Source organism: Microchirus variegatus (assembly GCF_963457635.1).
Source record: "Microchirus variegatus genome assembly, chromosome: 13".
Taxonomy (NCBI): domain Eukaryota; kingdom Metazoa; phylum Chordata; class Actinopteri; order Pleuronectiformes; family Soleidae; genus Microchirus; species Microchirus variegatus.
Window position 1 is genome coordinate 15,210,290 of NC_139814.1, and position 17,551 is coordinate 15,227,840.

Consider the following 17,551-nt stretch of genomic DNA (forward strand, 5'->3'; position numbering starts at 1 on the left):
CACACACACACACACACACACACACACAAACACACACACACACACACACACACACATGCATACATCAGGGATAATGCCAGCCTTCACATCCAGGGGCACGGTAACTATTGGTTACCTCGCCAGCCAAGCCCATAATAAGAGTCTGCACCAGTGCGCCCAGTCACTCCCTTCGGCCGTCCAGATGGGAGTTCACTGCTTATCGCTGCATCATCATCTATTACCCAGTCATTACGGCTATTTTCACCATGTATGTTTGCACTGTTCACCTGTAAATGTCCACACACACGCGCACGGCTGTTTTTAAGACATGTAAAAGCCCCACAGCCAAATCTGATAAAGGCTTTATTTAACGCTGCAGTCAGCTTAGGCGTAAGCACGTGTTTTCACACTGCAAACATGTAACGGCTTACGCGTAATAAGAGGAATGTAATAAGTCAAAGTCACAGTGTAAATAGTGACATGTAAGTATGTGTTGAGCGGCTTGATAGGAGTTTGGTTGCTTGGAATAACTCACAAAAACAAACCCCTAAAGGAAGTGTTTTTTTTGCGCCTCGACGAGCTTCGAGAAAAAAATCGGTTACATAAGAAAAGGACACTTAAACATTCTTTCCCGCTGAAATCATTCAGTTTCTGTGGACGGACGCTCCGGCCAGATCGTTTGGTTTATGACTTTCCCGAGAAACTATCCACAGTGGAACGATAAAAAAAAAAAAAAAAAAAAATGGTTGGCAAAAGTTGTGAATGGTACGCTCCATTTAGTTTTTAACCACCGCTGTCAAGCTTTTGAGCTCACAATTGAATGCTGTGCACTGTACACAGTAGCAACTGACAGGGGATCAGTCCGTCAACACTGAGGAGAGAGTGCTGAAAGTTGAAAAGGTCAAGTTCAAGAACACTAAAAGCTTTAAGGTGGTATTTTACTTCATTTTACTTATTGTTATCTTGTAATCTGGTATCGGGCAACTGTGTGACCGCACTATTTGCTCCCTGGTATTGGTAAAGTATTCTGATTCTGATTATATGAATAACTTACAAGTCAAAGCACTGTTTCGTCTGTCAAACTAACGTAGGAATAAAGTAACAGGTCTAAAATGTCATCTTTGATTTCAAAATAAAATGCATGTGCGATTCAGTGCATTCAGGTATTTGACATGGTCTGGTATTAGTGTCTGTTCCCGTAAAGTCCAGGGGATGAGGGGAGAAACAATGTAAAACAAAACCTCGGGATATTGTAAAATAACACTGATATACTGTACCTTTCAAGTATAATTATTGTCTAAAATTGTCTGGAGGCCTATGTTACAACAATGATGTTCCAGAATCAACAGTCGAGAAGAAGCATGCGTGTTTCTCTTTGGATGAACTTCCCAAACTAACGACCGATCCAACACACAGGCAAATAGACAAAACAACCAACTAAAAAGAATGAGATTTTCTGGTATCTGCAAAGCAGCAAATGCCGCCTCGTGTTCATTCCACTGACCTGACCATCACTGTAATGTGATTCCTGTCATTTCCTTCGTTCCTGGCATTCCTGACTGATGTTTTTAACTTTGGAACTCACACTGTCGCACACCACAGCTCACTTTCCCCTCATCGGTCTGCAAGAAGTGTTACAGAGCCACAGTTTTTATGTGAGGGAACTAAAGGTCAAACGTAACGTAACCATTCGGGAACGATTTGCACTAATACAACAGATAACTGTGCTCCACCTGTCAGCAGCCAAGGAGATGCAGACCCCAGCAGGTTGCAGCAATTACATTGACTTAGTGTCTCATTATTACTTCATGGTCGTGTGTGGAGTCTTCTGAAGAGACGTCCACGGTGCCTTAAAGGCCCCCCATTTACTCATATTACCAACTTTGCGCAGGAGAAAAGGTCAAAGGAAAAAGTCGGGAGCTACATTTCTTTCAGATTTCCAGTCTGCTTACGTAAACAAGTGTATGAAAGCGGACCCCAAAAAAGGAAACTCTGTCATTCCATCTTTCCGTCAGCTACATATATTTAAAGTGTAGTTTCAGATGTGGGAAAAGTTCTTCTGAGGACATTTTCAATGACTTCACCTCTCCCTGCGAAAATCCTTCATGCATTCTGGCTCCCTTGTCAGCCTGATCACAATCTTGTGTTCTCATCTCCACTTTTCCTTGTGCAGCTTAATTGTAAACAAACACAACAAGTATTCACATCTATAATCTGCCATTTTTGGCATTTACCAAGCATAGCTTCACATTTGAATGCCACAAAACTAGACGCTCATATATGGCCTGATAAGATCAGAATCAGGGCGAAAATGTCAGATTCCACAAATGCAAAGATTTAAGAGATGAGTTCAAAGTCACTTGACCCTGTAAGTCATTTGAATACTGTCAGGATCATAAGTCCTAAATGTTTCTGCAAATGCAAGCTCTTCAAAACTCTTCTGTGCAGAGGTTAGAGACAGCAGGTCAGCCAGGATCAACACTCTTGACAAGACAAAACATTCCAACACTGGGCAGGACTCTGCAATCAAGAAATGTCAGGACCTCAACAAATCTGCCATTTATCACCAACAACAGTCACTTGTTTGTGCTTTTGTAAGGCGCGGGATAAAAAAGAACTTCAGCCAGTGTTTGGTTTGAATCTCAGCCAAGGACAAGCTGAGCTGAAACATATACGCCTTCCTGGGTTGCGTATTGTTGACCCCCCCCCCCACACACACACACAGATTCTCTAAAAGACAAGGTTTTTGTTTAAAGTCATGATCTCCAGAGCAGATTGGGATTTTGAGGCATCCTTAATCCCCCTTGCTCTGTCTCTACATGTCAACTCTTGCCTGCCAAAAGTGTGTTTTTGTACGCGCGTGTAAATACTCACAATACGCACAAATACCTCTTCCGTCATTGTCACGTACACACACACACACTCGCATACTAGAATACAACACTGCCTCGCGGTGTGATATCAGCATGGGGAATACATTAACAGAAGACATGTCTAAGCTTGGACTTAAATTACAGGATGAGGCCGACACGAGAGACGAGGAATTTCAGTTTACATTACCCCGACAGTAAATCTACCTGCACACAGATGGCTATAATGTTTGATAACACGTAACCTTGCACCGTGCTTAAACATTTTCTCTAACCCGCGCCCTGTTGGTCAACTATTTATCTTGGGCAAGTCAAGTGTCAGCTGGTGTTGTAAGAAGAATATAAAAAAATAATAATAAGGTGATAACTGGAATTTTCAGACACACACACACACATATATAATTATATACTGTACATATATATAAATACATACATGTATATATACTTAAAAACTGTACATATATATATATATACACATCTATACATACATATATGCATACATACATATATACATATATACATATACATACATATACACACATATATACATACATACATACATATAAACATACATATATATATATATATATACATATATACATACTTGAAACTGAAACAAAACAATATACTATTTCAGTTTCACAGTGGGTAGCTGCAGACCGTTAAAAGGGGAAATCCTAAAGCAAATTCTAAATATGTTTTCGGGAAATAAATGTTGGGTATTAAAATCCTGTGGTGAAAATAGATTAAATTGCAAACAAATAACTCCTGAGTTATTTCAGTGTGTGTGTGTGTGTGTGTGTGTGTGTGTGTGTGTGTGTGTGTGTGTGTGTGTGTGTGTGTGTGTGCACACGAGCTGAGAGCAGACACTGCATGCACCAAAGACCGAAATAAAAGTTGTTTTTGGCGGCGCTATAGCCAACTAAATGTTTGCAAAGCCTGTCAGGATTTTCCACTTAACAACAAAAACAACACAGTACTGAGAGGAAAAACATTTTTTAAACAAATATCTCAACCGCTAAAGGTAGAAGATCATTGACAAAGTTGCACAATAAGACATTTCCATTATTATAGCACTATTATTGACTATGTGATAACAGCTATAATGAATCAAGTGTTGCTGAAAGAGTTTGGCGTCGTCAGAACTGGACTTTTGCTGTTCACTTATCAGTGTGACATCATGTTACAGTAAGTGGCAATACACATAAATGTTTACAACGTAAACAAGCTACGCTGTTAAAAAACGACTCGGAGTTCATGTGGGTTTGTACGAGTGGAGCCGTGCAGATGTGATCCTCGGTCCATGAGTCTCAGACCACAGCTATATAAAGACGGTGTAATTACTGGACTGGTCTCAGCACAGCCTGCCATGCAAGGCTCGCTCGCTCTCGTTCTTGCCGACTTTGTCCGTGTAGGCCATTTTTTTTTTTTTTACAGACATTTTGACATGTTTAAGCAGGACGAGCACAGGTGCTAGTGATAACAGTAACAACGTCTCTGTTCGGGTCACGTGAGTTAGGGCAGCGAGGCAGCATAACAGGGAACCCACCGATTATTAAAGGGACTATATGTAAGATTCTTCGTGCATCACTACTTTTTTAAAATGACAATAAATCAACAGATAATGGGATTTTTTTTAAAGGAAAATTACACCTTTTGCAACCTAGACCAGTGGTCAGCAATTGGTGGCCCGTGGGTCAAAACTGGACCGCCAGGGTTAGTATCTGGCCCAAATCTGATCATTCTGCTTTAATCTGATTAAATTATTTGCTCATCTTAAAACAAAAAAAACAATGTCACATCAAGTTCAGAGCTTTTAATCTGAAAAAAAAAAGAACTTATTAACATTTTTTGTCAGATTTTGTTGCTAGAATTGAGAGTTGAAAATAATAAGAAATTAAAACATTGCTGTTGTCATGGAGACAGCCAGCTTTTGGGATTAAATGTCTGTTAAATAACTATTATTATGTGTTTGGCTCAAAGAAGAAGAAGAAGCAGTAATACTTAAAATTGAAATGAAGCACAATACATATTAGCAGTACAAGTATGTATCTCACGTGCGTTTGTCTTCGTAACAAGCTAGCATTAGTGTTAGCTTAAGGCAGCAAACACGGGTTTTTTGTATCTGACTGACAACGTTTTAGATCACTTTGCCTGATGAAGATACAATGTTTTGACCCAACTATTCAATTGGTTACAAAAAAAAAAATTCCCGATCACATTTACTTGCTGACCCCTGCTGGAGACTTAGAGGAACTGGAATCGCGTTTCCCTGACCTATAACAGAAACACAATAGCAGCTCGTTTTATCAAACACAGCCTGGGAAAGCACCCAATGCTCGGAAACCAGACTGTTGCTTTAGTGACCTCATCATTTAGTGACCTCATCATTTGGTGACCTCATCATGCATCTTGGGACGTCCCCTCTGTCCCTGTTTTGGTCAGAACCTAAGAAAGTCCGAAAAGGTTCATACTGTCTTCTTGACCTTAAGTCGTGCGATTACCGTTACTATGACGCATCTTGCTTGGCTGTTCCTCGTACACCTGACTCTTCTGACGGAGGTTACAGCTGATAGACGAATCATGTCAAGGTAAACGACTTCACTTTTACCTGTCTGACTGAGCTAAATTTAATCTCAGAGACCAGGATGCTCGCTCTTAGCTGTTGCGAGCCCCAGGTGCACAACCAGGAGACGGGCAGTGCCTTCAGACTTACCCCTGAAAGGGAGAATGCAGATCCTCCATCTGTTGGGATGTCAAACTCATCACCCTGTGTGCACAAAAACAAAACACAGCTTTGCTGAATTACACAGAGAGAGTTGTACGCAACTGACAGGCTTAATTATCACCGCCAGAACTCATTTCACGACGGTTTAAACGCAACAGATATTGGTTTATCTTTTCAAAGTTACCGACTCGTCTTTCACTGGGCATGTTAATGGCAGCGTGAGAGTTCGGTGACTTCCTGTGTGACTCGCTCGCTCACTCACTCACTCCTGACCTCACCACACATACAACCCACAGTGAGTTTAGTGCTAAACAAAGAAGAACATGTTTATTATTGAGTTCCAGACTGGGACAGGTGAGCCCAAAACACTGCAAGTCTGTTTATGCTCGGCTTTCGTAAAATGAATGCTTAGCTTTGTTAATGTTCCGCCGGCGGGAGCTTTTTAAAATAATCTCAAATTCTAATACTTTCAACATGCATTAATCACTGCATTGACAATAAACTTGACTGTAATTAGAGTCTATAAGTCTTTGCATGCGTTTGATCTTGAGCTATTTCAAGCTGCAGAGAAAACACCCTGCTGTTTGAGGCAGTTTACAGGCTGTGAGCTGCAGACGACAGGAGCAAAGTCATCTGAAAATGTTCCCACACCAGCGCTGTGCTGTGCTGTGCTGTGGAGGAACTTTCTTTTTCATCTATCCCCTCAGCACTTTCTGGTTGCCGCGGGGTGTAATAAACGCAGTCTCCCATTGTGCGAAGGATTAGCGGCGACACTTGACTTTGAAGCTTGAGGATTTCCAAAACATGCTCTGGCTTCAAGGCTTTCAACTGCGAGTTTGAGGAGGTTTTCAATTTGACCGCCTGTGCGAGACTCAAGACATATATGGTTGGTTTTCCTCAGTCCATCACTTTTATACCATTTTCACTATCCATGAACCAGGCATGGGCACTGCAGTATACACAACTTAGATGTTGTCGTATAGTGGCGTTAAATTCTTTCTACTGATGCTCAGCTCGTGAGAAGGAAGCTAATGTAGTTAGCAATATCTCTAAGCTTAAAGGTGCCATATGTAAGAATGTGGCCAAAAACGGTTACTAAATTCAAATTCAAAATACCAAGGTCTTTTAGGTTTTTCGTTTTCTGACGTAACTGGCAACCCGTGGTTGCTCGGCAGCTGAGACTCTACTGACTGCAATGATTGGTAGACGGCGGTAGGTGGCGCCACATGGCAAAACAGGATTTCAAAACATAAACATGATTTGCAGTCTGCAAAATATTTTTTTAATGCAAATATTTTGGCTGTACTGTTCAGTATGTTATAAGAACATTATTCCTGAATCTCTGGGACATATTAGGAGGATTTTATGGCCAGTTGCTTTAGATTTGTTACATAATGCACAACCTTCAGATTAAAACCCTCCACGTCCACCTCATGTGAGAGCTCAGCAGCAGACATGGCTTTCATTGGGAGATCATTTCTGGTCAAAGGCACCGCACCACCACCACCACCACAACAGAAGCATTAACAGCACAGAGTTGGCACGCGGCCCTGCTTTGACTGACGTCACCTAACGATGCATTACTGTATTACTGCAGTATGTCCATGTCATTAACGCTAACTACAGCTATTGTATCAGACCAGAAAATGGAGGACAGATGCAGACACGAGCATGAACGATACCATGTGTGGTTCCACACGTGTGTCACTCTGGAGAAGGGATAAGGAAGTATAGGAAATGTTAAGAGGGACTTTTTTTCTCCCACTGCATGAATTACTGTCATTTTGCCTTGTTTCGGGTTCTGTGTATATATCAATCTAGACATATTTTGTGTTTTTAGAATCACAATCGTGTGCAAGTGAAACACAGGCAGTGATGGCCATTTTATAAACTTGCACCACTGCATGTGCATTAAAGTGCATCAAAGATTGTAAGCTCAGGAATATAATATGAATAAATGTTTATTTTTAACAGCATAAGAAAAAATAACAATGCAAAACACAAAAAGTATTGGTCATTTGCATCTAATCTACCCTGGAACTTTAGATGCGAACATACCATACTATACTATACTATAACTTACCATACTATACCATACCATACCCGACTGTACTATAACATACCATACTATATTATACTATACCATACCATACTCGACTATACTATAACATACCATACTTTACCATACTATATTATACTATAACATACCATATACCATACTAAACTATACTGTACTATACCATACTATAACATATCATGCTATACTATACTATAACATACCATTCCATACTATACCATATACACTATACCACACCATACTGTACTATATAATACCATACCGTTCTGTACTATACCATAACAAACTATACTAGGTCTTGAAAATATAGTATTTTAAGCCTTTTCTTTAAATGAAATTATATTTTCTCCGTATACTATATAAAAGAAAAACAAACTATACTAGGTCTTGAAAATATAGTATTTTAAGCCTTTTCTTTAAATGAAATTATATTTTCTCCGTATACTATATAAAAGAAAAAAGAAAATAGCATTTAGATATCTTGTGAGTAAAAATAATTCTGAAATGTCGCAATGTTCCATTCTGAAACAGCTCTTAATGATTAATGGTGCGGATAATGGGATGAAATCTGAGAGAGTTTCATAAGACAAAGCAGTATTCTGTCACCGAAATTTCTGAAAATGCATCAAACAACTACTTTCGGAAGAATAACTTAAAAAAACAACAACATCAATGTTACATGAGAATATAGAAAACGTGCCACCTAAGAGTGAAATCTAGATTCTAATCTGAAGTCAGCCACTGAGCAGAAGTGAGGATGGACATGAAATCTGAGAGAGAGTGTGACACATGGAAAAGTCAAGATGAAGGGAAACATGAGAGAAAGGAAGCAGACGGAGGCTTTTGTGCCGTTCAGATCATAGCTCAGAGGCCCACAGCTCTCTGACAGGATTTAGAGGATCATCTGTAAGTAATCTGGGTTCAGACCTGGGGCACATGGGCCACTTTCCTGACAAAGTGCTCATTTCTCACCTATCACTCACTCTCTCCTTTGTGTTCCCTCCGGGCGCTGTGTGGAGTTACTGTACGACCGTCGGCAGAGCAGTGGCATGTGTGTGGGATTAGTGGTGGAGCATAAACTGAATAAAATAACAGTGGAATTCTTCTATCGTCGCCTGCGTCATCTCACACAGGAACGGTCTGAGATCTCCAGGAAAAATTGAAATATCAAGCAAAAGTGGCAGAGTTTGAGGAAAGAAGGATGACATCATTGAATGGAAGTAAACGTCTGTGGACCAGGCACTGACCCTGACATTTAAATAAAACCTCTCTGCAGGATATATTTATTTATTTATTCAAACAATTATCAGTTAATGCAGCTTTCCTTTCTCGCTGCAGTTACAGCCATGTCAGCTATAAGGTGGAGATTCAGTGAGGCAATAAAGATGAGTTTTGATTTTTGGGGGCCTGATTTGAGAGCATGGTGTCCCGGGACACGCCCTGACCTCAGGAGCTGCCAGTGATCTGAGGAGGAGGAGGAGGAGGAGGAGGAAGAGGAGGAGGAGAAACCGTCCCACACTGTCAGAAGTATGCGGGACCTTACGTCAGCCCCGCACTCTTTTAACACAGGCCGTCAGCGCAGGACGCGCACTGTGCGGGTGCGCGGAGATGACAGCGACGGAGCGCGGAGGTGGAAGAGGAGGATGTTGCATTCGCACACCTGCGGAGCGCGGAGAGTCGCGCGTTTGAAACGGGATTTAATTCATTCTGGACTCGATGCATTTGCGGTTCGCGACCAGTGATGAGTTGGCTCCTGTTGTGGATTCTAACAGCAGGCGGGATTCAACAGGTGGGACGAAGGAGAGATTTAAATCACTGTTTTTGTAGGGATCGCATTGTTTTACAGTTACACGTTTTACTTTCTTATTTCTAATGCAGTTTCCAGCCTGGTAATAACACTTAAAATAGTGATGTAATACGGATATATTTGTGTTTACCAAATCATATTTTGTGTATTAAAAATTGATGATTAGTATTTAATTAAGTTGAATTCACTCCTCCCTTATGTCCCACATACATTTTCAATCATTATTTACTTATTACTTAGTAATAAGATATGCTATTACCATATATATGTGATTGCTACATTATGACCAAACTCATACTGTACTGTAATATATATATAAAATCATATTTGCTATCTCCTGCTAGAATGACTGTATTCACACGTCATTTGTTGTGGTGGATTTATGGTTTGTTCTTCATTTAAAAGTAATAATAATGATTATTATTATTGCTACTTATATAACTCTTTACAAAAGAAATATACAAAGCACTTCACAATTAAAAAACACACAGTTGACTGAACCTCCCTGACACCTATGGATTATTAATATTTTAGGATGGACGCTGCAAGTGTGTGATATCAGTACTTCAGCGCTCACGCAGCTTCATTTCCTTATATTTTAGTGACCCCTCGTGGTTATACGAGGAACAGCTTTTTTAAGCCTTTTAATCCCCATTTCTTTACCTGCATTAGTGTTAGTGCATATGGCACAATCTCTTGACAAATGATGGAATTAGAATTAACAGTTTTCCAATAGCTCAATAGCAGGGAGAAAAAAAAATTGGCCATACTCATTAAGAACAAAAATGTCCAAAAACAGATTCATATTTGTTCTGCTTTTTTGGGGGGGTTAAATCTTTTGATCAACTTCAGTCCTGATCAAATATTTACTAATCAGGATTTTAATGCCTTGAATGCCACTTTGATTACATGGAAAAGCACACAGAAGAACTAGTTATATGGTTTAAAGGGTTAAAATCCTCGAAAATGAAAAAAAAAAAGGAAAAAAATGGAAGTTGACATTTTTGTCCTCTAATGACTTAAGAGCGTTGTAAATTAAAGTGACGCCTGAGGGTTAAATCTTAAACACAGTAAGTTTTGAAGTCTGGCTTAAAAAGTCATGTCTGTATGTGACCCTTCATCCTTTATCTGAATCAGTGCAGCTGTTCTGCAAATAATGAACCATCAGTAGTTCATAAACAGTTTATGTTAAACAGTCTAACTTCATGTTGCGTCACGTCAGTGTTGCAAATATTTGGAGAAAATTTTTAAACCACTCGGAGTGCATGAGTGACAGTCTCTCCTAATGCTCTCCCTCTTCCCCTGAGGATGTGTTTTGTTATTCTCGTGCTCATGCACTCAGAGGTCATGTGTTGTGTGACCAGAGGCTGAGAGCGACAAACGGCGGAGCCAGCAGGGGAAGAAGGCTCATCAGTCCTTGTCACTTCACTTCACACAAACAGCTGTGTGTATTTGAGAGGGAAAAAAAGGTCAAATAACATGTTGCAATTGCATTAAAAGTCAACATTTTGTGGATGTAAAACAATTTATGCATCTTCATCTGCCTGCAGTCTTACTTGTGTTTTTTCAAAAACACCCATAAAGTGTCTCTGATTAATCTACACAGAGATTAAATGTTTATTTAATTAAGTTTACTCGGGGGGGGGGGGGGGGGGGGGGGGGGGAGTGAACAATTTCAAGATGATAAGTGCTTCAGTCATTCTCAGTATTTACACAACTTACTCACATCTCTTCTCTCGCTCTCTGCTTTGTTTGTTTGTTTGTATAATTTACATTTTTGTATGATTGTTTTCCTCTGTAATTTAGTCTGATAGCTACAGGGTACATTAAATAACTCTGAGGAATTGTCTAGTGGCACTGCTCTAATTAGAAATCATTTTTCTGCATTAGCTTTCAAATCTGTACTATTAATACAAGTTTAATTTCATTCAATTGCAGAGAACAAGCTCTTGGAAATGACAAACGTGCATGATTTGATGAAGCATCGCCGTTAAATGTGGATGTATACGCATGTGTATATTAATATGTGTGTCTTCCACAAATTAGAGAAGGTTTTTATGGATCATGTTGTGATTTGTGAGTACACAGATCATATCTGGCCTCACTCCCTGGCCCTGCCTCTAGACCCGGTCATGTTGAGGTCATTATGAGGGAAACAGTAGCTGCAGTAGCTGCAGCAGCCTCATCAGAACATTCGCAGTAAATGTAACTTCTCTTTTCTTTAAGCAAATCTAAGTTAACTTGATAGCACAACACATTTTATCTGGCATTTTCTCATACACAGCATGCTCTCCAAACTCTAAAATGCCTTATTTGTTGTCAGAGAAAGGGTATTTAAAAATAAAAACATCACTTTTCCTCCGCGGAGACTCGAGCATTCATTGTCCAAAACCAGGGCTGAGCTGTTCACATGTCCCACGTGGCCTGTTTCACCGAGAACATCTGCCTTTAAAAACCGCAAAGCTCGTTAGTGAGTGCGATTTTGGCAGACGGCCTGGAAGAGTCACAACACACAGAGGGGGGAAATCAGATAACACAGTTGTGGACTTAATATGTGATGATGAAACACCTCTGTTGAGGTGTTGAGTACATGCAGGATTATCTTCACTCAATGATTTATTCAGGGTTTTTTTTTTTGTACAGACTCGTTAAAATGATTTCACAACATCACGACACATCGGCTGCATGTAGAAGTAAAGAAGACGCGTGCAAATGAGCTTCATTCGAATCCTGTAGAACAGTGGAACCTATATTGAGACAGGATTAACATGGAAGAATTTGGGATAAAGGAAGATTAAAATATTAGGGCAGGGCCAGTCTGCTTTTGTCACGATTTTACTGTCTGACAGTTTGGATAATTGTGATTTCCATTTCCTCATTAAACCTAAGTTGAGTGGCGCATTTCTAGGGACAATAAGCAACAAGTCAAAATCAATGCACATCACATTCATCTAAATTGAATGGAACAGTGGTACGACAATGTTTTTTTTATGTTAGCTGCTACATTTAGCTGCTAATCAGGCCTACTTGGCGTACACTGAACTGGTACTGTAAGAAAAGAAAAGGCTAAAATGAGCTGAGCACAAATATGAGGCTTCAAATTAACCAAAGCCACTGTATGTTCAGTGTAATGAAAGTTACTTATTTGTGTAATTATTGTGGTATTAATTATGCTTTTCAAGGTCTAATTTGTCCCCCCTCCTCCCTCAGGCCTTCTCCCAGAATTCCACTGCCATGCTGCCTGCCACAGCCGTCTCACCCCCACCCACAGATCTATACAACCGCACACAGTACTGCAAGTGGCCCTGCGAGTGTGCCGTCGCCATCATGTCCTGTCCGCCCGGCGTGAGCCTCATCATGGACGGATGCGACTGCTGCAAAACCTGCGCCCGGCAGGTGGGCGAGGAGTGCAACGAGGCGGATACGTGCGACTACCACAAGGGACTGTACTGTGACTACAGCTCGGACAAGCCGAGGTACGAAAAAGGATTTTGTGCATGTAAGTGTCACTCACCAGAACCAACGAAACAACAAAAAAAAGTGTTTGCTTCTGTGATTATTGATCATTTTACCCGTTTGGGTAACACTTTAAAGTAAGGGTCCCTTAATTAGCATTAGTTAGTACTTTATTAAGCATTAATCAACTGTTTAATAATAATATATTAACAATCATTATGCATTACTTAGCATTAGTTAACATATTAATATATATATATATATATATAATAAGCAGTTAATGTGTACTACTCAAAGTTAGTGAATAAATCATTAAGCATTAATAAAAGTTTAATATTGTAATTAGTTATCATGTATGCATTACGCAGCATTAACTAACACATTAGTTAATATTAGTAAGCCATTGAAAATGTCTCTAGTAATCATTTACTAATGGTGTTTATTTGGAGTGAAAAAGCATTATGTAACAGCTAACTAATGCATCTACTTATGGTATACATGTTACCTGGATAAACATTAATAAACAATTAATTTAAGTCTTAATGAATCATTTACTAAAGCTGTGCTGTGTATGTCATCAGGTGGCCCTTGCCTAATCTTATGTAAGGTTTTACTTGACATTAGTAACCTGACCTAACCCTTAAGAAGTGCCTCATAAGCATGAAAAAAACCATAGGTTACCATTAATCCTTTCTGGACTCTTGGTGGTGAGAAGGTAGGGAACTAATATTACATACATGATATTACCCCAAAAAAAGTGGAAGCTCGACAGCGCCACCCTGGGAATTTATCTCAGACACAAGGCACACAGGTTTGTGGTTACTCAAGAGGGCATGAGATGTGGTTCCAAGTTAAAATACACCTTTTATTAAATATTCATCAGTTCTAAAATATCAATGAAACTCATTCATTCATTCATACAAACAAAAACAAAAAACCAGTGCTGAGGTCAAAGTGGATGGACGAAGACTAGTGCAGGGGAGGGATCCACCAAAGGAAAACAACAAAATCAGCGGGGCACAGGTGTCAGACACTCTCTCAGTGAAGAAAACCCACACCCAGGGACACAGCAAGACAAGAAGGGAGGATGCCACCACCAGCAAATTAACAACAAATTACTGGGGTTGCAATGCATACACTCAAAAAGAAAAGAAAGTAAACTGAGAGGCTAACAAAACTATAAGAATGGGCAGGTCACAGGCTTAAACAACCAAAACTGCCCAATACAACAAAAGAGGAAGTTAAAGAAAACAAAACAAAATCACCTCATTTACAAAACAAATCCCTCAATTGATTGGATGAACAAAATAGAAACATAAGCGAAATCCTGGTTCAATCCATGCAAAGCAGCAGGCATCTGCTAAGGACACCAACATGAATGCGGATGCATTTTACAATATCGTTAGCCTAATAGCATAATTGCTGAAGTAATTTTATATATATATATATATATATATATATATATTTACAGTTATATATAAACACATACATATACATATACACACACACATACATGTTTATATATATATATATATATATATATATCTGCCTAACTTTACCAATGTTTTTTTCTCCGAAAACGTTCAAATATGACTTAGGCAACTAAGCTAGGCTAACTAGGCTAACGATATATACTTTTTTAGCAGCAACCGACACTCGCGGGAGGACGAAGGGCTCCAGGCAGCCGCCAGCATTTACCTGTGACCACACTAGCATTAGCCACCTAGCAGCACTGACCATAACACAGTGAAAGATGACATTTAACGGCGCCAAAACAACCACAGCGGCGCACACAGTGAGCAAGGAACACTACACAACCAGTCGCCCTACAACACAACGCAAATGCGTTGAGCATAATGACCAAATGAAAGGACCAGCGAGGTGAAGCCATGGGTGAAACAGCGTGCGGCCATACCTGTCGGGAATGCGACCTCTGACCCGGAAGTGACACAGGTGCCGATGGGAGCACAGAGGGAGAGCCGGCATTGATTAGGGCCTCTGGTGAAGAACGGAAACCATAGCAACCAATAAGGGCCACCTGATGACATACACAGCACAGCATTAGTAAATAATTATTAAGACCTAAATTAATTGATTAGTAATGCTCACCCAGGTAACATGTACACCATATAGTGAATGATTAGTAGACGATTAGTAGTTAGCTGTTGCTTAATGCTTATTCACTCCAAATCAACACCATTAGTAAATGATTACTAGAGTAATTATTATTATATATATATAAAGTAATACGTAATAATGATGGTTAATATACAGCATCATCATGTTTCATCTGTGGAATATAAATCTATATGTTGCAAAGTTGCATCTTCACAAATGTAATGTAAATCATATTTACCCAAACCAAACTATAAAAACACACCTGAGTAAAAAGTACTCAAAATGTTTAAAATCGGATTAAATTTGTGAAATTTGGAAACACGTCAAAGTCCAAAGTTCACTTGCACAATTATTTCTACTATATATTACTATAAGATTAATCCTAACTTTGACTCAACAACACTCAAAAAACATATTTTTTAAAGGCTGAATGTGTGACCAATAAACACCAGGATGTCCATATAAGGAGTTGTGTATTATTCCCACAGCAATTTACCATGCGTGCACCTGCAGCACAGATCCGTGCCAAGGCTTAAAAGCCACACATGGACATGACATTTTGAGCCAGAATTGAATGTGTTTGGCAAAAATTAAAGACTATGTATCAACATCGTTGCTATGCAACTTTTATGGTTCAAAGATAAAACAATGTGTAAGTTGTATGTGTATTTTATGTTCTTATTTATTACAGGTTTGGTTCTAAGCATTGAAACAAATGCAAAGACATAGCTGTAGCACAGCGTCTAGTAGTTTGCACTCTGCCCTGTGTATAACTCTTCCTACAGTTTGAGTCTGGATGTCGCTCCTCTGTGTGATATCAGATATGGTGGGGACAGGATGTGAGCACGATGGTGTGATCTACCCCAACGGGCAGAGCTTCAAGCCCAGCTGTAAATACCAGTGTGTGTGTGTGAACGGTGCCATCGGATGTGTGGGACTGTGCACAGAGTCCAAGCCTCCCCGGGTCTGGTGCCAAACCCCACGTCGGGTCAAAATTCGGGGAGAATGCTGTGAGCAGTGGATCTGTGATGAGCCCAAGAGGGGGCGCAAGACAGCGCCGAGACACGCTGTGGAGGGTAGGACGTCAATTCTGCTTTGTGTGGTTTATTTACCTTTTATTTATACAGCTCTAACATGTTCTAACAAATCCCCTGGTTCTCCTTCCAGCATTGTATAAGAACACAAAATCAACTTTGCATTGCACTATGTACACATAATCATCTGACACATGTGCAGCCTGCAACTACAGCTGCTTTAGATAGACAGATAGAAATAGAAAATACATATTTCATGGAAAGAAAATTCCACGAGGAAAAGAACAGCAGCAGCTGTGTTTAAAGTTGAGAGTTAAAAGTCTATTGAGTACAGTTTATAGTCCAGAAGGATCCTGAGGTTAGGGTTTGTGTGCGTACGTGTGTGTGTGTGTGTGTGTGTGTACTGTGTGCGGTGGAAGCCCTCACACTGTTTCTTGGCTTCGTCCAGTTTCCGCTCTTTTAGTGAAATGGTACCATGAGCCATGGAGGGAGGAATGTGAGTGGAGATGCCTTTGGGTTACATAAGGGAACAAAATCATCAATCATTTCCAGATGAATGGGAAATCATTTAAGTATTTGGGTTAAATACAAATGATGCAGTGGATCTTTGCTTCCAGTAGGAACCAAGCAAGGCAGAACATCTTATAATCACACCTCCTAATGAATTAAAAGATTTGTTTCTACATTAATCCAGCGTATACAGCTGAGACGGGGAGCTGGCACAAGAACTGCATTACCCAGACTACCTCATGGAGCCCCTGCTCCAAGACCTGTGGTCGCGGCCTCTCCCTGAGGGTCTCAAACGCCAACGACCAATGTGAGATGGTCAAGGAGTCTCGCCTCTGCAACCTGCGCCCCTGCGAGGTGGACATCACCAAACACATCAAGGTAACCGAGGAAAAGCATAGAAAGGCAGTATGATGAGGACAACTGAATACTAACGTCTCTCTTTCCTCCTTCAGCCGGGAAAGAAATGTCTCAACATCTACAGGGAAGATCAGCCGTACAACCTCACCGTCTCTGGCTGCACCAGCAAGAAGAACTTCAGGCCCAAATACTGCGGCGTCTGCACCGACGAGCGCTGCTGCATCCCGTACAAGTCCAAAACCATCGACGTGGAGTTCCAGTGTCCTAACGGGTCGGGGTTCACCTGGAAGATGCTGTGGGTTCAGGCCTGTTTCTGCAACCTCAGCTGCAAGAGCCCCAACGACATCTTCACTGAGCTGGAGAGTTACTATGGTTACCCCGAAGTCATGAACTGAAGACACACGCTCTCTTTTCATATGGTCTTTTTCCTATTGGAAAAATCTGTAAATATGAAACACAACAGCTCATTTAGCATGAACATATTCAGCCGCTGAGTGAGTGTGTGTGCAATATTGAAGGCCTAACTTATTAAAGCAGCTTTCAGCTTATATATGTCATAACATATATGATGTTCTTAACCTGCTTTCAAGAGCATCGTCTTTAAACTCACTATGC

At 40.3% G+C, this 17,551-nt stretch overlaps 1 protein-coding gene across 1 annotated transcript; it reads left to right on the forward strand.

Moving 5' to 3' along the window:
* The first annotated feature begins 9,263 nt into the window (after positions 1-9,263).
* Positions 9,264-17,538, forward strand: ccn4a (cellular communication network factor 4a). The gene is made up of 5 exons (XM_083899961.1): positions 9,264-9,443; positions 12,672-12,960; positions 15,857-16,111; positions 16,764-16,957; positions 17,032-17,538. The coding sequence occupies exons 1-5, from the start codon at positions 9,396-9,398 to the stop codon at positions 17,329-17,331; spliced, it is 1,086 nt and encodes a 361-aa protein (XP_083756087.1). The 5' UTR covers positions 9,264-9,395; the 3' UTR covers positions 17,332-17,538.
* Positions 17,539-17,551: the final 13 nt, after the last annotated feature.

Bases quoted from the DNA above. Each gene is read 5' to 3' on its own strand.
- ccn4a (XM_083899961.1), top strand. From the start codon at position 9,396: ATGAGTTGGCTCCTGTTGTGGATTCTAACAGCAGGCGGGATTCAACAG. The intron at 9,444-12,671 runs GTGGGACGAAGG...CTCCTCCCTCAG, and splicing joins CAGCAGGCGGGATTCAACAG to GCCTTCTCCCAGAATTCCAC. The intron at 12,961-15,856 runs GTAAGTGTCACT...GTGTGATATCAG, and splicing joins CGAAAAAGGATTTTGTGCAT to ATATGGTGGGGACAGGATGT.